Raw genomic sequence first — 14,829 nt, 5'->3', positions numbered from 1 at the left:
TTTTTTCCTGCGGTACGCGGGCCTCTCACTGCCGCGGCCCCTCCCGCCACGGAGCACAGGCTCCAGGTGCGCAGGCCCAGCGGCCATGGCTCACGGGCCCAGCTGCTCTGCGGCATGTGGGATCTTCCCGGACCGGGTCACGAACCCGCGTCCCCCGCATTGGCAGGCGGACTCCCAACCACTGGGCCACCAGGGAAGCCCAGGGGCTACTCTTCATTGTGGTGCACAGGCTTCTCATTGCGGTGGCTTCTCTTGTTGCAGAGCACAGGCTCTAGCTGCACGGGCTTCAGTAGTTGTGGCACACAGGCTCAGTAGTTATGGCTCGTGGGCTCTAGAGCACAGGCTCAGTAGTTGTGGCGCACGGGCTTAGTTGCTCCGCGGCATGTGGGATCTTCCCAGACCAGGGCTCGAACCCGTGTCTCCTGCATTGGCGGGCGGATTCTTAACCACTGTGCCACCAGGGAAGCCCTGTGAATGTTCTTAAAGGCGCTGAATTGTGCACTTTAAAATGGTTAAAATGATAACACTTTACGGTATGTGTATTTTACCACAATAAAATAAAATAAACCTAGAAGAAGTATCGCACCCAAAGCTTTGGTTCTTGATGAACAGTTTCACCTGTTTGCATAAAGATTTTTTTAATTGAATTATGTTGTTTATGCTAATCTCTCAGCCCAACTAGGACCCTTAATGCTCATGATCTTCTGCCAGCAAATTCCTAGCCCTGCCTAGGGGCAGACTCTTTAGAGGGATTACAGGGAGCCGGGGGTGGGGGTGGGGGGGGAGATGAAAACCAAAGTCCTAGAACCAGGATACAAGCATCCCAGAAAGGACAGCTCTGTGACAGAGTTTATGGACAAGGTTGGAGACTAACAGGGTTAGCAAGATAGTCCAATGTCTATACCGATTAAGAGTGTGAGCCATGTAGTCAAACAGACCTGTGTTCAAGTCTCAGTTCCGCCCCTTGCCAGCTATGAAAACCATAGATAAGTCACTTTACCTCTCCGAAGGCTCGATTTCCTTATCTGTAAAATGGGCCAAGTAAGGATTGAAACAATGTACACAAAGTGCTTAGCCCAGACACAAGTGACTTTAGTAAGTGCTGGGGTTACTGTGAGGAAGAGGATTAGACATGGCCCAGCCCTATCCCTCTGCCCTTCAACTAGGGCTGCTCTCCTGATCTCTGTTTTGCATGCTTATTTATTAATCAGAAAGTTATACCAGATTTTCTATACACCAAGACACAATTCTACATACATTACAAATATTAGTTAATTCGGACCTCATAACAACTCTATTGAGGTAGACACTATTATTATAATCCATCCGCATTTTACAGATGTGCAAGATAGGACACAGAGGGGCTAATTTTCACAAGGTCAGCCAGCAAGTAATGACAGAGGTAGGATTTAAACCCAGACAGTCTGGGTCAAGAGCCCATGTCCTTAATGATTACACAAGTAAGAGTTTGGTTAAAGAAAGGGCTCTACTGCTTCTAAAGGAATGGAAAACCATTGCCCTAAGGGAGTCCTCTCAGGAACGGAGTGCCAAAGAGAAGGTAGATCACTACTGCTTTCTTCTGGCTCTTTTGCTTCTAGGAAGCAGCTGGCAGGAGAAAGTATCTGGCATCCGCAGCCAGATGCAGAAGCATCGTGAGGCCCCAACTGCCGTGCTTCTGTCCGCACTTGATGAGACGGCCTGTGAGTATAGATTTGTGGATGCAGGGGGGTGCCTGGGTTTCCCCCGACCCCTAAGCCTCCTGGGCTCTGCAGCACAGGACTCCTCCCCCAACGACCACTGACTCATGGGTTCTGAGAGCTCCGTGGTCATGGCCTACGGGAACTAAGGTGAGGGCAAGAGCTCACGTCTGCTCACTAAGGAAACCAGAAAGCCCCGTGCAATCTGAGGCCAGCTCCCGGGCCATCAGAGGACCAGGAAAATCACAGCAGCAAAGGCTTCTGTCTCATGAAGGGGAGGAGGCCCAGCAAACACCTCCCAACCTCCTGGCCACGAGCCCAGGGCACTCAGCTTCCCGGCTTTAGCACCCCGTGCAGCCCTGTTCTATCCCATCGTGGCTCAGCGCTTCTCACCTGACCCCAGCTCTGGGCTTCAGGTATTCTGGGAACCCACCGACACCGTGTGCAGACTACTGGCTGGGTGTCTGCCTTTCTCTGGGAGAAAGTGCCCCTAGTGCTCATTAGTGCTTCAAAGACCCTCCCCCACTCCGGAAAGACTGAGAAACATTCAGGGGCTGAGGATGCCGGCGTGCGGCTGGGGATCCTTGGAGGCCAAAGCCAACAGTAGGGCAAAGGTGTCATGTGTACTTGCGTCAGGCAGGTCAGCCTCAAATAGTCCCCATCAATTCTCTTCCCCAGGGCTCTTCAACCTTCGCAGCAGTGACATCCCTTATAACCCCTTCTTCTATTCCTACACGCTGCTCACTGACTCCTCCATCAGGTAGGGCTTGTCCTTGGCTTGCGGTAACGGACTTCCTCACTGCCCCAACATGCAGCCTTCCCAGAAGCGGGGTGCCTGCCCCAGCAGGACCCTCGAGGAAGCCTCCGATCAGCTTTTCCTGACCCCCTTGACCTCTGTTCCCACATACTCCAAATCTGGTCTGCTCAGCTGCCTGGCGCAGGCCTCCTCTGACCTCCAGGAACAAAGGGCCGCTGGGCTTTTGCACTGTCCTTAGATTCTGTCTGGACCCTCCTGGTGTTCCTTCTCCACCTAGGTTATTTGCAAACAAGAGTCGCTTTAGCTCCGAGACCCTGCAGTACCTGAACTCTGGCTGCACGGGTCCCATGTGTGTGCAACTCGAAGATTACGGCCAAGTCCGTGACAGCGTCCAGGCTTACACCTCAGGAGCCGTGAAGATCTGGATTGGGACCAGCTACACCTCGTATGGGCTCTATGAAGTGATACCCAAGGTGGGTTTGCCAGGCACCGTCCTCCCCACCCCCCAAGAGCCCTGATAAGTCTCAACCTAACGGGGGGTGGCAGGGGGACAGCCCCTGGGCCATTCTGGCAGTTGGTCAGTCAGCAGTGGTGCACTGAGTCCCCTTTCTAGGGTTCCCCAGGAAGAGACAGAACATCTGTCCGCAGAGAGCTCAGAGATTGTCAAGGAGGCTGGAGGAGTACAGGCTGGTAGAGCAGAGGCTTTGAGGTCACCAAACCTGAGACTGAGAACTGGCTGTGCCATGACCCTGGACAAGTGACTTAGTCAATCCGGCCTCCGTTTCCTCACCTGTAAAATGGCACTAAGAGTCACAACCTCAAAAGAGTCACTCTGAGGAGATTTAAAGGAGACAGTGCATGTAAAGCCCGGTGCCTAACGCATGGCAGGCGCTCAATAAGTGGTAGTTGTCATGATATGAGATGTGCAGGAAACACACTGTCAGAACAGCCCGTGGCTGGCAGGGGCCAGGCTCGGATCCATCCCAGAGTGCTGCTGGGATCCAGGACGAGGGAGGGAGGAGGAAGGGAGGGAGGGAGGGAGAGAGGGAAGGTTAGGCTGGAAGGGAAGTCTAGGAAAGCCCTGCGTAGTCAGAAAGCACACGCGGGAAGGGCATTGCCACTCCAGGAGACGGCAAGTCTCATCTGAGCTGGCATTTCCTGCCAATCCTTTTCAAACACCACCGTGACCTAGAGAGGGCTCCCAGACCGCTTCCTCTCTGCCCCTCACAGGAGAAACTCATAGCAGACACCTACTCCCCGGTGATGGTAACCAAGGCGGTGAAAAACAGCAAGGAGCAGACCCTCCTCAGGGCCAGCCATGTAAGTCCATGGGCAGGCAGACACACGAGCCTCTGGGGAGCTCCCGGTGTGATGGGTTAGAAAGGAGACCCTGCCGGAGGAGCCTGAAGAAGACCCTCAGTGAATCAGAGACGTGGACGCCAAACTCCTGGGCACCCACTTGTGCTCCACCCTGTTGCTCCCAGGGTGGTTCAGTGGTTTAGAGCCTGGGCCCTGGAGCTATGGTATCTGAGTTCAAATCCTAGTTCCTCTACCCACCTCCTAGCTGGGTGACCTTAGGTAAGTCACTTCACCTCTCTGGGCCTCAGTTACCTCCTCTGTAAAATGAGGATCATAACTGTAACCCATAGCAGAGGGTTGTTGTGAGGATTAAAGATATATATCTACATTGTATAGTATAAATAATATATAATAAATAATGCACGTTTAAATATATTCATTGTAATACATAATATAAATATATATATGTACATATGTGCATTTATATATCTAATATGTACATATAAATATATAATAATTACATAAATATATGATACTTATATAATGATTATATAGTTCTATATATATAAGTATAATTATGTAATTATATATTTTTAATATATTGCTTTGAGCACTGCCTGGCACATTCAAAGTCTTAAATAAGTGTTACTTATAATAATTCCTTCACCCCAGGGAGAGGATGGCTTGCCCCTTTGGATATTCCTGTTAAAATTAGGATACATTGCCTCATTTTTGGAGACTTTTCTTGTGGAAAATGTTAAGCATATACAAAAGTAGAGGAAGCAGCATAATGATCCCCATCCCCATCACCCAGCTTCAATAATCATCAACTCAAGGCCAATCTCATTTCCGCTACAGCCCTACATTCATTATCTCCACTCCCCCGTGGCCTCGGCTGCTGGACGATTTTAAAGCAAATCCCATCTATCATATCGTTTCTTCTATCAACATTTCAGTATCTCTGACAAGAACTCTTTTCAAAACATGACCACACTCTGATCATATATATAAACATTAATAAGAATCCCTTAATATCATCAAATAGCCAGGAAGACCCTCATGTTTTTAAAGCTCAGCTCGCAGAGCAGTCGTCGTGTCGTCGTCGTCGTCGTCGTCCGTCCCCCCCCCCCCCCCGCCCCCCAGCCACTCTGTCCATTTGGCTGGTTCCTGGATGCTGTTTGCTCTGGCCTGAGGGTCTGAGCATTTGCTGTTTCTGTTTGCAGCACCCCTTCTCATCCCAGCCCCAGGTCTTTTTGTGGTTCAATTTTCCATTCATTCTCCAGAGCGTCATTTATTCTGAGTAAGTGGGTCTCACTACCTTCCTTAACTATGCCTGCCCTGCCTTACCCAACCCCATCCTCTTGCTTCAGTATTATTTTATTCATAGCAATTATCAAAAGCTGACATCACATATATTTATCTGACATATAACATTGTGTAAGTATCAGGTGTCACTTGATATATTTATACATTGCAATATGTATACACCCCGGCTGAGACCATTCCTCGGCCCGCCTCTCTGCCTGCCCTGCTGCAGGTGCGGGACGCTGTGGCTGTGATCCGATACTTGGTCTGGCTGGAGGAGAACGTGCCCAAAGGCACCGTGGATGAGTTCTCAGGGGCAGAGCTGCTGGAGAAGTTCCGAGGGTGAAGGACCACAGCCATCCTTATCGGCTGACTGTCTTAACGTGGGGGTGGGGGCAGGGAGGGGGCATTGGTCTCCTTATGGGGGAAGGAAGACCCTCCTTGTATCTGAGGGCCCCACTGGAGCAAGGAGTGACAGGTTCTTGGGTGGTCGTGGTCGGGAAGCTGGGCAGAGGTGTTGGATGACATTCCCCAGCTCTGCAGAAAGTGGGACAACTTGAAGGGCCACAACCCAACAGCGCCCCCTAGTGTCTGCTTCAGGCCAGCTCAGGCCAGGTCGGACCTTGGACCACTTGAGAATATCAGGTTGGGGAGGGAGGTTCCCTGAGGGCACACTTAGCCCAGGATGCTGCTCCGGAGTTGAGGGAGTTTTCAGATACAGGGAGCTAGGTTTCCTCACTCTTGCTTTACTAGGAACTCACTTTGGGACACAGGCCTTGGTTTCCCCATCTATAAAATGGAGGTAGAGGAGGAAAAATTGGCCTCTACAATCTCTGCTTCTCTGACCTTGAGTGGTCTATGAGTGACAGGTCAGGGCTTGGGAAGTGAGAGGAGGTGGGACTGGGAAGGCCGAGTGGAGCCCGGCTGAGGTAGAGGCAGCCGTCACCTTCCCTTGCCCTTGTTGGATATCCTGGGCCCAGCCTAGTCCCTGAGCCCATTCATTGATCATTCCTGCCTTGTCCTTTCCAGAGAAGAAGAGTTCTTCTCCGGATCCAGTTTCGAAACCATCTCTGCTAGTGGCCTGAATGCTGCCCTGGCCCATTACAGGTACTTCAGAAGAAAGAGTTTTCTGGGGCTCTGTGGAGGGCCTGAGTCCACATTTAAGCTCTGAGGCCTTTGGCATTGTGGAGGCTGGAGGTGGGGAATGGAGCCCAGTCGGGCGTTGGGAGTCTCCTTTGAATGGAAAGACTTGATAATTTCCCTGCTCGAGAGGCTGGGACTTTGTGAGCACTCTGGGCAGAAGGATCTGGAAGGGAGATGGTGGGGCTGCTGCTGGATGTTTTTCCTTGGCTTCCTGTGAGTTATTTAATTCTTAAAGCTCACAAGCACATGGGGAGAAGGGCCCATTCACTCTGCCTGAACCAACCAAGGTGGGCCCAAGATGTAGGCTGGCCAGATGTTTGGCTCTGTACAAAACAAACACCTGCAGGCCTGCCTGATGCAATTTGGGGGTGGGGAGTCGAGCCAACCAGAGGCCTCAGCCTGGCAAGGACAAAGCAGGGAGAGGGCAGACACCCTCCAGTGGCTGGCCTGACCCATCCCAGAATTCCCTCCTCCAGTGTCCCCAAGCCTTCAGCTGCCTTAGCCCAGCCCCTTCTCCCTACTAGAGAGTAACAGGGTAGGAACTCCTCAGCCCTACCAACTCCTGCTCTCCAGCTCCACGCTCAGGTACCCTCCCTTCCTGTGCCCTGGCTTCTTGGGGCCCTCTGCTCCCAGAGGTGGCAAGAAGTTAGAGAAATCCCTAGACTCAGCATCTGGGTTCAGGCCCAGCTCCCTCACAGCTTTCCCTCGGGGCCTTCTGTAAGCCCTTTCTCTGCAGACCTGTTTCTCCTGACGTAAAAAGAGATAGCTCAGCTGGGTGCTCATTAAAGTTCTCCCGTCTCCCTCATTCGGGGCTCTTTCCTTTCTCCCCTCCCTGGGGACCAGGGCCTTGCTCTGGGAGGTGCAGGATGAACAGATGTGCAGGATGAACAGATGTGCACTGAGGACATCAGCAGCAGAAGCTCAGTAGTCTCCCAGGGCCCTTTGGGGGATGATGGCTTCCCCAAAGGAGTTAGCTGGAAGGCCGGCCCCCAGGGTGGAGGAGGTTCCTCTGCTTTCACTCAGGACCCCCACCTCACCCAGCTCAGGGTTAGGCTGCTCCTTTCTCAGCGTCTCTCCCCTTCCCAGCCCCACCAAGGAGTTGCACCGCAAGCTGTCCTCAGATGAGATGTACCTGCTGGATTCCGGGGGACAATACTGGTATGTACTCCCCACCCAGCCCTGGCCCAGCTGTCTCAGCTCAGCCAAGAGCCAGCCAAAGCTTTCCCCTCCTGGGCATGGATCCTTCATCTGAGGAAGGAGAGGCCTGGACTGAACATGCCTGAGTATCCTTCCCATTTTCACACGTGGGGGTCCCTGCCCAATGGGCAACAGACAGAGGCCAAAACAGTGGGGATGCCCACAGGCGCTGCCCTGTGAGAATCAGGAAGACACCCCTTGTGAAAGTAAAATGTTTTCTAAGCCCGAACATTATTACACAGTCCGAACAGCCACGCTCAGCAACCCCGCCTGGCTGCACAAACACAGCGCCCATATTCTCACCGACTCATGCACACCCTGGACATGTCCCGCATGCCACCAGCATAATGCATTGTCCTCACCACCTCTTCCCTCACTGTACGGCGAGGTGACCATGTCATGGGGAGCGGGGGCAGGATCAGGCCTTCAAGAGCAGTAGGCAGGTGAGTGAAGCAACCTCAGGGGACACCTGCAGCACAGTTGGGACAGGGCACACCCATCAGCATGGGGATGTGTCTGCGAGTAGACATGTGCGTGTTCTTCTGAGTGTGTGCACAACCACAGATAGGGTTATGCGCCGGGGGGTGGGGGGGCACTGTCCCGTGCTCCAGGACCCCACAATCTGTGTGTCCACTTGTGTGCTCTCATTGAAATTAGTATATACCCATTCAGTGAATGGCATTTCTTTAGATGTGGTACCTTTGTGCAGTGCACAACCTGAACACCTGGACATGACAGCCATGACAAATAGACTAGGCCCATTCATTCACATGGGAGCTGAGCTGAGGTGGGCTGGAAGATTTTCCCTTCTCATCTAGGAAGCAGGTGGACTGTGGGAAACTTAGAGTGGGGGATAGAAAGGGGCACGCTGAACTGATGGAGGAGCAAGGTGAATGTGCTAATGATAAAAGCCCTACACTTAGCCTTTACGGGGCTCTGGGAGCCAGCCTGGCAGGCGCTCAGCCTAGCAGCCTTCACAGTCACCGGTGTGGCGCTGTGTATACTTGAGATGGCCAGTGTGCGAAGGGGAAGTGAATTCTTGGGGCGTTGCTGGATTGGGGCGTGCTTCAGCAGGGTGAGGCCGGGTAAATGGCCATCTCACTTCCTCTTCTCTCCTTCTGAAGAAGTCGACCACACCCTGTGATCATTCCTCACTGCCCCCACCCCCGGAGGCTGGCATCCTGAGGGAACGGCTGCAGCTGGTGGTTGGGAGTCAGACTCTTTGGCTTCTGGCAGCTTCGGTTCACTGGGACTCTGAGCAAATCCCTGGGGCAGATCCATGTTTACAGTGGAGAGAACTGTGCGGAGTCAGTGCTTGCGCCAGACCTGGCCTCACTGAGGCTCAGGGAGGGAGATAGCCTCATGGCCTCAATTGCCTCACCTGTGAAATGGAGATAATGACGTCTGCTCTGCCTCCCTCCCTTCTATAAATGGCAACTAAGTATATGAATGTGTGAGAGTGCTATGATCTCTCTGGACCTCGGTTTCCCCATCTGTAAGAATGGGACCATCCCTTCCTACCTCCTAGGAAGCCTGGAGGAAGCCTTGCTTTTAGAGCCAGCCTGGCCCAAGGAAACCCAGATTTACAAAACAACCAAAATGGCTGGTATTGGGGGTAGAAGATGTATGTGGGGAATTGGGACTCTCAGAAAACAGTGATTTTGAATGTGATAGCTTTGTAGAGCCCCTTCATGCATAGATGCTGAGCTTGGGAATTGCATGATGGCAGCCATCCTCTTCCTTTCACCTCCCTCCCCACCCCCATCCCAGCCCTGCCCCTCAAACCCCAGTGGAAAGCACTCGGGAAGCACGTGGCCACGATCCCTACCCCGAGGTGTTCAGAAGAGTTGGACATGTTGATTGCTCTTCTCCACAGGGACGGGACAACAGACATCACCAGAACAGTCCACTGGGGCACCCCCTCTGCTTTCCAAAAGGTAGGCATTGGACCACATTTCCCTACCCACACTCACCCAACAGACACCCAAGCAACCACTCCGCCAAGAGCCATTTGATGTACAGAGGCTGAAACTGAAGCCCAGGGAGGTTAAGTAGTTTGCCCAAGGTCACACAGCAAATTAGTACCAGAAAACCCAGTGCCCCCAACTATTTCCCCAGAGATATTTCAGGCCCCCAACAGGGCCTCAGCCCAAGCTTATCATCATCCCATTTCAGTAACTCAATGAACAAATGTTTTCTTAGTGCTGTCTGTGAGCCTAGCACTGTGCTGAACAGAAAAGAGGAAGACAGGCATTCCATTCCAGGGGGAGAGAAAGGCACCAGCAAAGTCTCAGAGGTGGAAAGGAGCTGGAGGTTTTCAGGAAGCAGCGAGGGCTGGTCCACTTGGGGTCGAGGCAGGGACATGGTCTGTGTGCCTCGGGGGGCCTCTGGGGGGCTGGAGAGCAGGGGGCCACATTTGTACATTCAGCAAGTGGACTGTGGCTCAGACATTGTGCCAGAGACAGAGAGAGAGAGAAAACAAACACTGGTCAGGCCTCAAGGAGCTCAGTTTAGCTGTTAGATCCAATGCCCCTGGCTGTCATGCTCAAGATGACAAGCCTGTGTGTGTGCGGTGGGGGGTGAAGGGGACTCACCAGGTCGCCACAGGGAGTGACCAGGAGAAGAGGCCACTGTCAGCCCACCTCCCTCCCTCTTACTACAAGGTAACAGCCCCGACAGAGCAAGGCCGACCTGCCAATTATCAGGCCTCAACCCAACCATAAGGCCTTAAGAAAACTAAAGGGTGATCATGATCATGGCAATGAAGGGTGCTGACCTCTATTTGAGCATTTAGTCTGTCGGGAGCACCCGACATGCACGAGTCTACCTAGGCCTCCCAGCAACCTTATGAGCTGGTACTATGACCGTCCCATTACAGACCAGGAAACTGAGGCACAGAGCGGTTAAAATCGCTTGCCCAAGGTCAAATTTGTGAGTGGCCATGTCAGGATTCCAGCCCAGGGAGTTTGCCTCCCCAATCCCTACTGTCGTGGCCTCAGCTCACCCCCACCTACGAGCGTCCCTGTGGACCAGCCAAAGGGAACCGCATGGACCAAGCCCCAGCTTTGAGCAGGTCCCCCTCGGTCTCCTCCAGCCATCCTCCAGAACCTGGGTGACCACGCATGAGCATGCACTTCCCCCGAACATCCCCCAACCCAGGCCTGGGCCCACACACCGCATTCCCTCGCCCTCTCCCCATCAGGAGGCGTACACCCGCGTGTTGATAGGAAACATTGATCTCTCCAGACTCGTCTTCCCAGCTGCTACATCAGGTGGGTTTTGCAAACCAGGCTGGACCCAGAACCTCAGGCCCTGATTTCACTGCACTCAGACCCTGGGAGGCTAGTGGGGCAGGGATTATATCATCATCCCGTCCACTGTATAGATAAAATCCAGCCCAGAGAGAGAAAGTGACTTGCCCAAGGTCACACAGAGGGTTAGTGGGAGAGCCAGGCCTTGAGCCCAGGCCTCCTGTCTCCTAGTCCAACTCAGGAGCTGGAGCCGGAGCTCAGAGGTGGGGGCGGTCAGTGTAGGCTGCAGCGGTCATGGGAGGATTCCTGGAGGAAGCAAGTGTCTTCACAGATGGGGAGGTCCAGGTAGTGGGTACAACATACAGTATACTGGAGATAGGGCATGGTTACGTGCCTCTCAGGGGGCCCTCTCCTCAGGCACCATCCTGGTGGTTGGTCTGGAACAAGAGAGCAGGAAGGGGCAAAGCCAATAGTCTGGGGTCCAGCCAGCTGACCAGAGGTCATCTCTCTTCCAGGGCGAATGGTGGAGGCCTTTGCCCGCAGAGCCCTGTGGGATGTTGGCCTCAATTATGGTCATGGGACAGGCCACGGCATTGGCAACTTCCTGTGTGTGCACGAATGTAGGTATCTCCTCAGCACTCCCCTGGAGTCCCCCCTCTTATGAAAGAGGTGGAGCGTTTCACAGGTGTGGAAATGACCAGGACCCACAGAGGTGCAGTGACCCATGCAAGGTTACCCAGCTCGTGGGGAGTTGGTGCTCCACAGGGTAAGTGAGAAAGGCTGGCAGCTGGCCACTCCACTGGCATTTAGGACGGCCTCAGAGAGAGGATAGGCAGGTCAAGGCCCAGTGGCTGACTGGCATAGACCCCAGAGAAATAAAAGCCAGAGCCAATCTGGTCTGTACCAGTCGCAGGTAGATGGTGATGCGGTGGACACACGCTGCTAGGGATCCCAGTTACCTGCTCTTCCCCAGAACCTGCTAGTTTCCAAGCTGGTGAGTGCCGGAGAGCTGACACTGTCCCTGACTCTCCCTTTCCAGGGCCAGTGGGATTCCAGTCTGGCAACATTGCCATGGCCAAGGGCATGTTCACTTCCATCGGTATGGCTCTCGGAGCTCCTCCAGAACCACAGTCTAGGGAACGCCAGCCTTCAAGGAGCACAACCCCACACAGGCCCACCCCGGCTCCACCGCTGCACTCCCTCACCTCCCCACTTCCAGCCCCGAGTGGGTTGTCCCACTCTAACCCCAAGCCCTTTCAGCCCGTACCCTCACTTTGCCCATGGGAGTTGGTTTCCAGCTGTACATCCAAACTCCAGAGTCTCCATTCAGGTGCCGGGGTAACAGGACAGTGGCACACAGGGAGAGGGGAGTGCCTCCAGGACCCAAGTGGGCTCTTAAGTCTTCCCTGCTGGGTTACAAGGGAGGGTGGGGAATCTGAAGTCTGGCAGTGGCCTCTGAGTAGCCACGGAGCATCTAACAGGTGCTGGGTCTGCCCAAGCCAACAGCGGGGAGCAGCCGGGCCCTCCAGCCACTCCTCAGTCAGCGTAGGAAACCTGGGCTTGGGTCCCCTCCCCTACCTAATGTCAACAGGATCTCTTGTGTCTCCCAGAACCTGGTTACTATCAGGATGGAGAATTTGGGATCCGTCTTGAAGATGTGGCCCTTGTGGTAGAAGCAAAGACCAAGGTAAAGTGCCACTGAGGCGGGCTGGAGGTGTGGACAGCATGGCAGTGACTCTGGGCTGCATGGGGGGTAAGGAAGGTCAAAGAATTTAATGTAGGGTCATGAATTTATTTGGAGTCTTCCTTGGCGTCAGAATAACTCCATAAATCAGTTTCTCAAACCTGTTTGCACATTAGAATATTAGAATCATCTGGAGACTTTTTTTTTTTCTTGCTGTACGCGGGCCTCTCACTGTTGTGGCCTCTCCCGTTGCAGAGCACAGGCTCCAGACGTGCAGGCCCAGCGGCCATGGCCCACGGGCCCAGCCGCTCCGCGGCATGTGGGATCCTCCTGGACCGGGGCATGAACCCGTGTCCCCCGCATCGGCAGGGGGACTCCCAACCACTGCGCCACCAGGGAAGCCCGTGAAGATTTTTTAATGCTAATGCCCAGGTCCCACTCCAAACCAAATGAATCAGTATCCTTGCCCTAAATCATTGGTTCTCAATGCACATAATAATCACCAGGGGAGCCTGTTAGGTATAAAGAGTCTGTATAATAACAACCAACAAGATAAAATACCTAGATATAAACTTAAAAAGACTTACACGGAAAAAGTCTCTACTGAGGGACGTAAAAAAGATTTAAGTAAATGGCGGTCTCTGGAAATAAGCCTCAATATTATGAAGATGTCATTTCTCCCTAAGTTAATCTATAAATTCAAGGCAACCTCAATTTCGACACTTCACAAAATGATAGTAGAGTTTATTTGTAAAAATAAACATGCAAAGATAGCTAGATAGCTAGGAGGATTCTGGAAAAGAACAATAAGGGAAACTAGCCTTTGCAGATACTAGCCCACACTACGAAGCAGCCATCACTAAAACGGTAAGACACCAGAGATGGGAAAGACGGAACAGTGGAACAGAATAGTCCAGAAATGGACCCTCTAATTTCCATAAACAAGATGGGAATTTAGTTTGCTATAAAGCTGGTGCTTCAAAACAGTAAAGAAGACGAAGATTGTTTAATAAATGGGGGGAATTAAACTGAAGAACCTCACTGTTACACTAAAATAAAATTCCAAATGGATCGAGGTTTAAAGGTGAAACCATAAAAGATCTAGAAGGAAACCTATCTGAATTCATTTATCATCCCAGGGAGGAAAGGGGCCTTTTGATGTAAGAGTCAGAAGTCATGAAGAAAAAGATTGATAACTCTGACTCAGTTAAATAAAAAACATCTATATGGGAACAATACCATATACAAACTCAAAAGATGTATGACAAGTATAGCACGTATGTCAGAGAAAGGGGGAATGTCCTTTTACCACAAGCTTTTAAAAGTCGAGTAAGACAGAAATAAGGAAAACGGGGAAAAAATGGGCAAAAGACGTAAAGAGACAATTCACTAAGATCAACACAAATGGTCCATAAATGTGAAAAGATGCTCAACTTTATTCTTAAAGAAATACAAATCAAAGTGACAATAGAATACCATTTAATTGACAAAAGCGAAAGACTTTGATGACACCCAGTGCCTGTGAGTCTGTGAGGGAAAGAACACTCTCATACATTGCTGGCGGAAGTACAAATTGGTACAACCTTTTGGGAGGGCAGTTTGATAATATCTATCAAAATGCATATTGAAAATGCCTATACCTTTTGTCTCAGCATTCCCACTGCCAGATATATCCCTTCTGGATATAGTCCCAGAACATCACTTCGCATAAAGATGTTTATACGATGATGTTGATTGTAGCAGTGATGGTAATAGTTTAAAAAAATGGAAGCAGACTAAATATCCTTCATTGGTTAAATAAATTATCATCTGCGCACTATGGACCCTTAAAATGAGTGAGGTAGGGCTTCCCTGGTGGCGCAGTGGTTGAGAGTCCGCCTGCCGATGCAGGGGACACGGGTTCGTGCCCCGGTCCGGGAAGATCCCACGTGCCGCGGAGCGGCTGGGCCCGTGAGCCATGGCCGCTGAGCCTGCGTGTCCGGAGCCTGTGCTCCGCAACGGGAGAGGCCGCAACAGTGAGAGGCCCGCGTACCAAAAAAAAAAAAAAAAAAAAAAGAGTGAGGTAGACCTCCCTGTGCCAATATGGAGCACTCTCCTAGGTTTACTATGGCAGGGGGGCGGGGAGGTGCAGAAGAGTGTATAGTAGGATCCATTTTGCGTGAATTTTTAGAATATACACATATATATACTGTATGTGCCAAAAATGTTTTCAGGAAGGAAACCAGGCAGGGAGGAGACTTTCCATTTTTATTGAGTATCTTTTTGTAGTTTGAATTTTCTAAGCACATACATGCAAGAGCTCTCTGGGAGATGGGAATTATGGGCTATTTCTTCTTCTTTATATGTATCTCCATAGATATATCAATGGATAGAAACAGAGATATGGATAGAGAGCTGTAGATAGAGATGGAAATCAGATAGAAAGATATAAAAACCTACTACTGGGGCTTCCCTGGTGGTGCAGTGGTTGAGAGTCCGCCTGCCGATGCAGCGGAC

General features: G+C 51.7%; 1 protein-coding gene across 1 annotated transcript in view; it reads left to right on the top strand.

Annotated features, from left to right (window-relative positions):
* XPNPEP2 (X-prolyl aminopeptidase 2) overlaps nt 1-14,829 on the top strand; it is a 26,503-nt gene that overhangs the window by 10,351 nt on the left and 1,323 nt on the right. Inside the window, exons 8-19 of the mRNA XM_007450479.1 lie at nt 1,599-1,700; nt 2,376-2,457; nt 2,732-2,927; nt 3,685-3,774; nt 5,291-5,400; nt 6,088-6,165; nt 7,288-7,359; nt 9,275-9,335; nt 10,601-10,670; nt 11,165-11,269; nt 11,689-11,748; nt 12,260-12,336. Coding sequence (XP_007450541.1) covers nt 1,599-1,700; nt 2,376-2,457; nt 2,732-2,927; nt 3,685-3,774; nt 5,291-5,400; nt 6,088-6,165; nt 7,288-7,359; nt 9,275-9,335; nt 10,601-10,670; nt 11,165-11,269; nt 11,689-11,748; nt 12,260-12,336 — 1,103 coding nt within the window. The remainder of the gene's footprint in view (nt 1-1,598; nt 1,701-2,375; nt 2,458-2,731; nt 2,928-3,684; nt 3,775-5,290; nt 5,401-6,087; nt 6,166-7,287; nt 7,360-9,274; nt 9,336-10,600; nt 10,671-11,164; nt 11,270-11,688; nt 11,749-12,259; nt 12,337-14,829) is intronic.

This window comes from Lipotes vexillifer, unplaced genomic scaffold (genome assembly GCF_000442215.2).
Source record: "Lipotes vexillifer unplaced genomic scaffold, Lipotes_vexillifer_v1.1 scaffold215, whole genome shotgun sequence".
Lineage (NCBI taxonomy): Eukaryota > Metazoa > Chordata > Mammalia > Artiodactyla > Lipotidae > Lipotes > Lipotes vexillifer.
The sequence above is the reverse complement of the archived record's forward strand: the minus strand, read 5'-3'. Positions and strand labels throughout refer to the sequence as shown.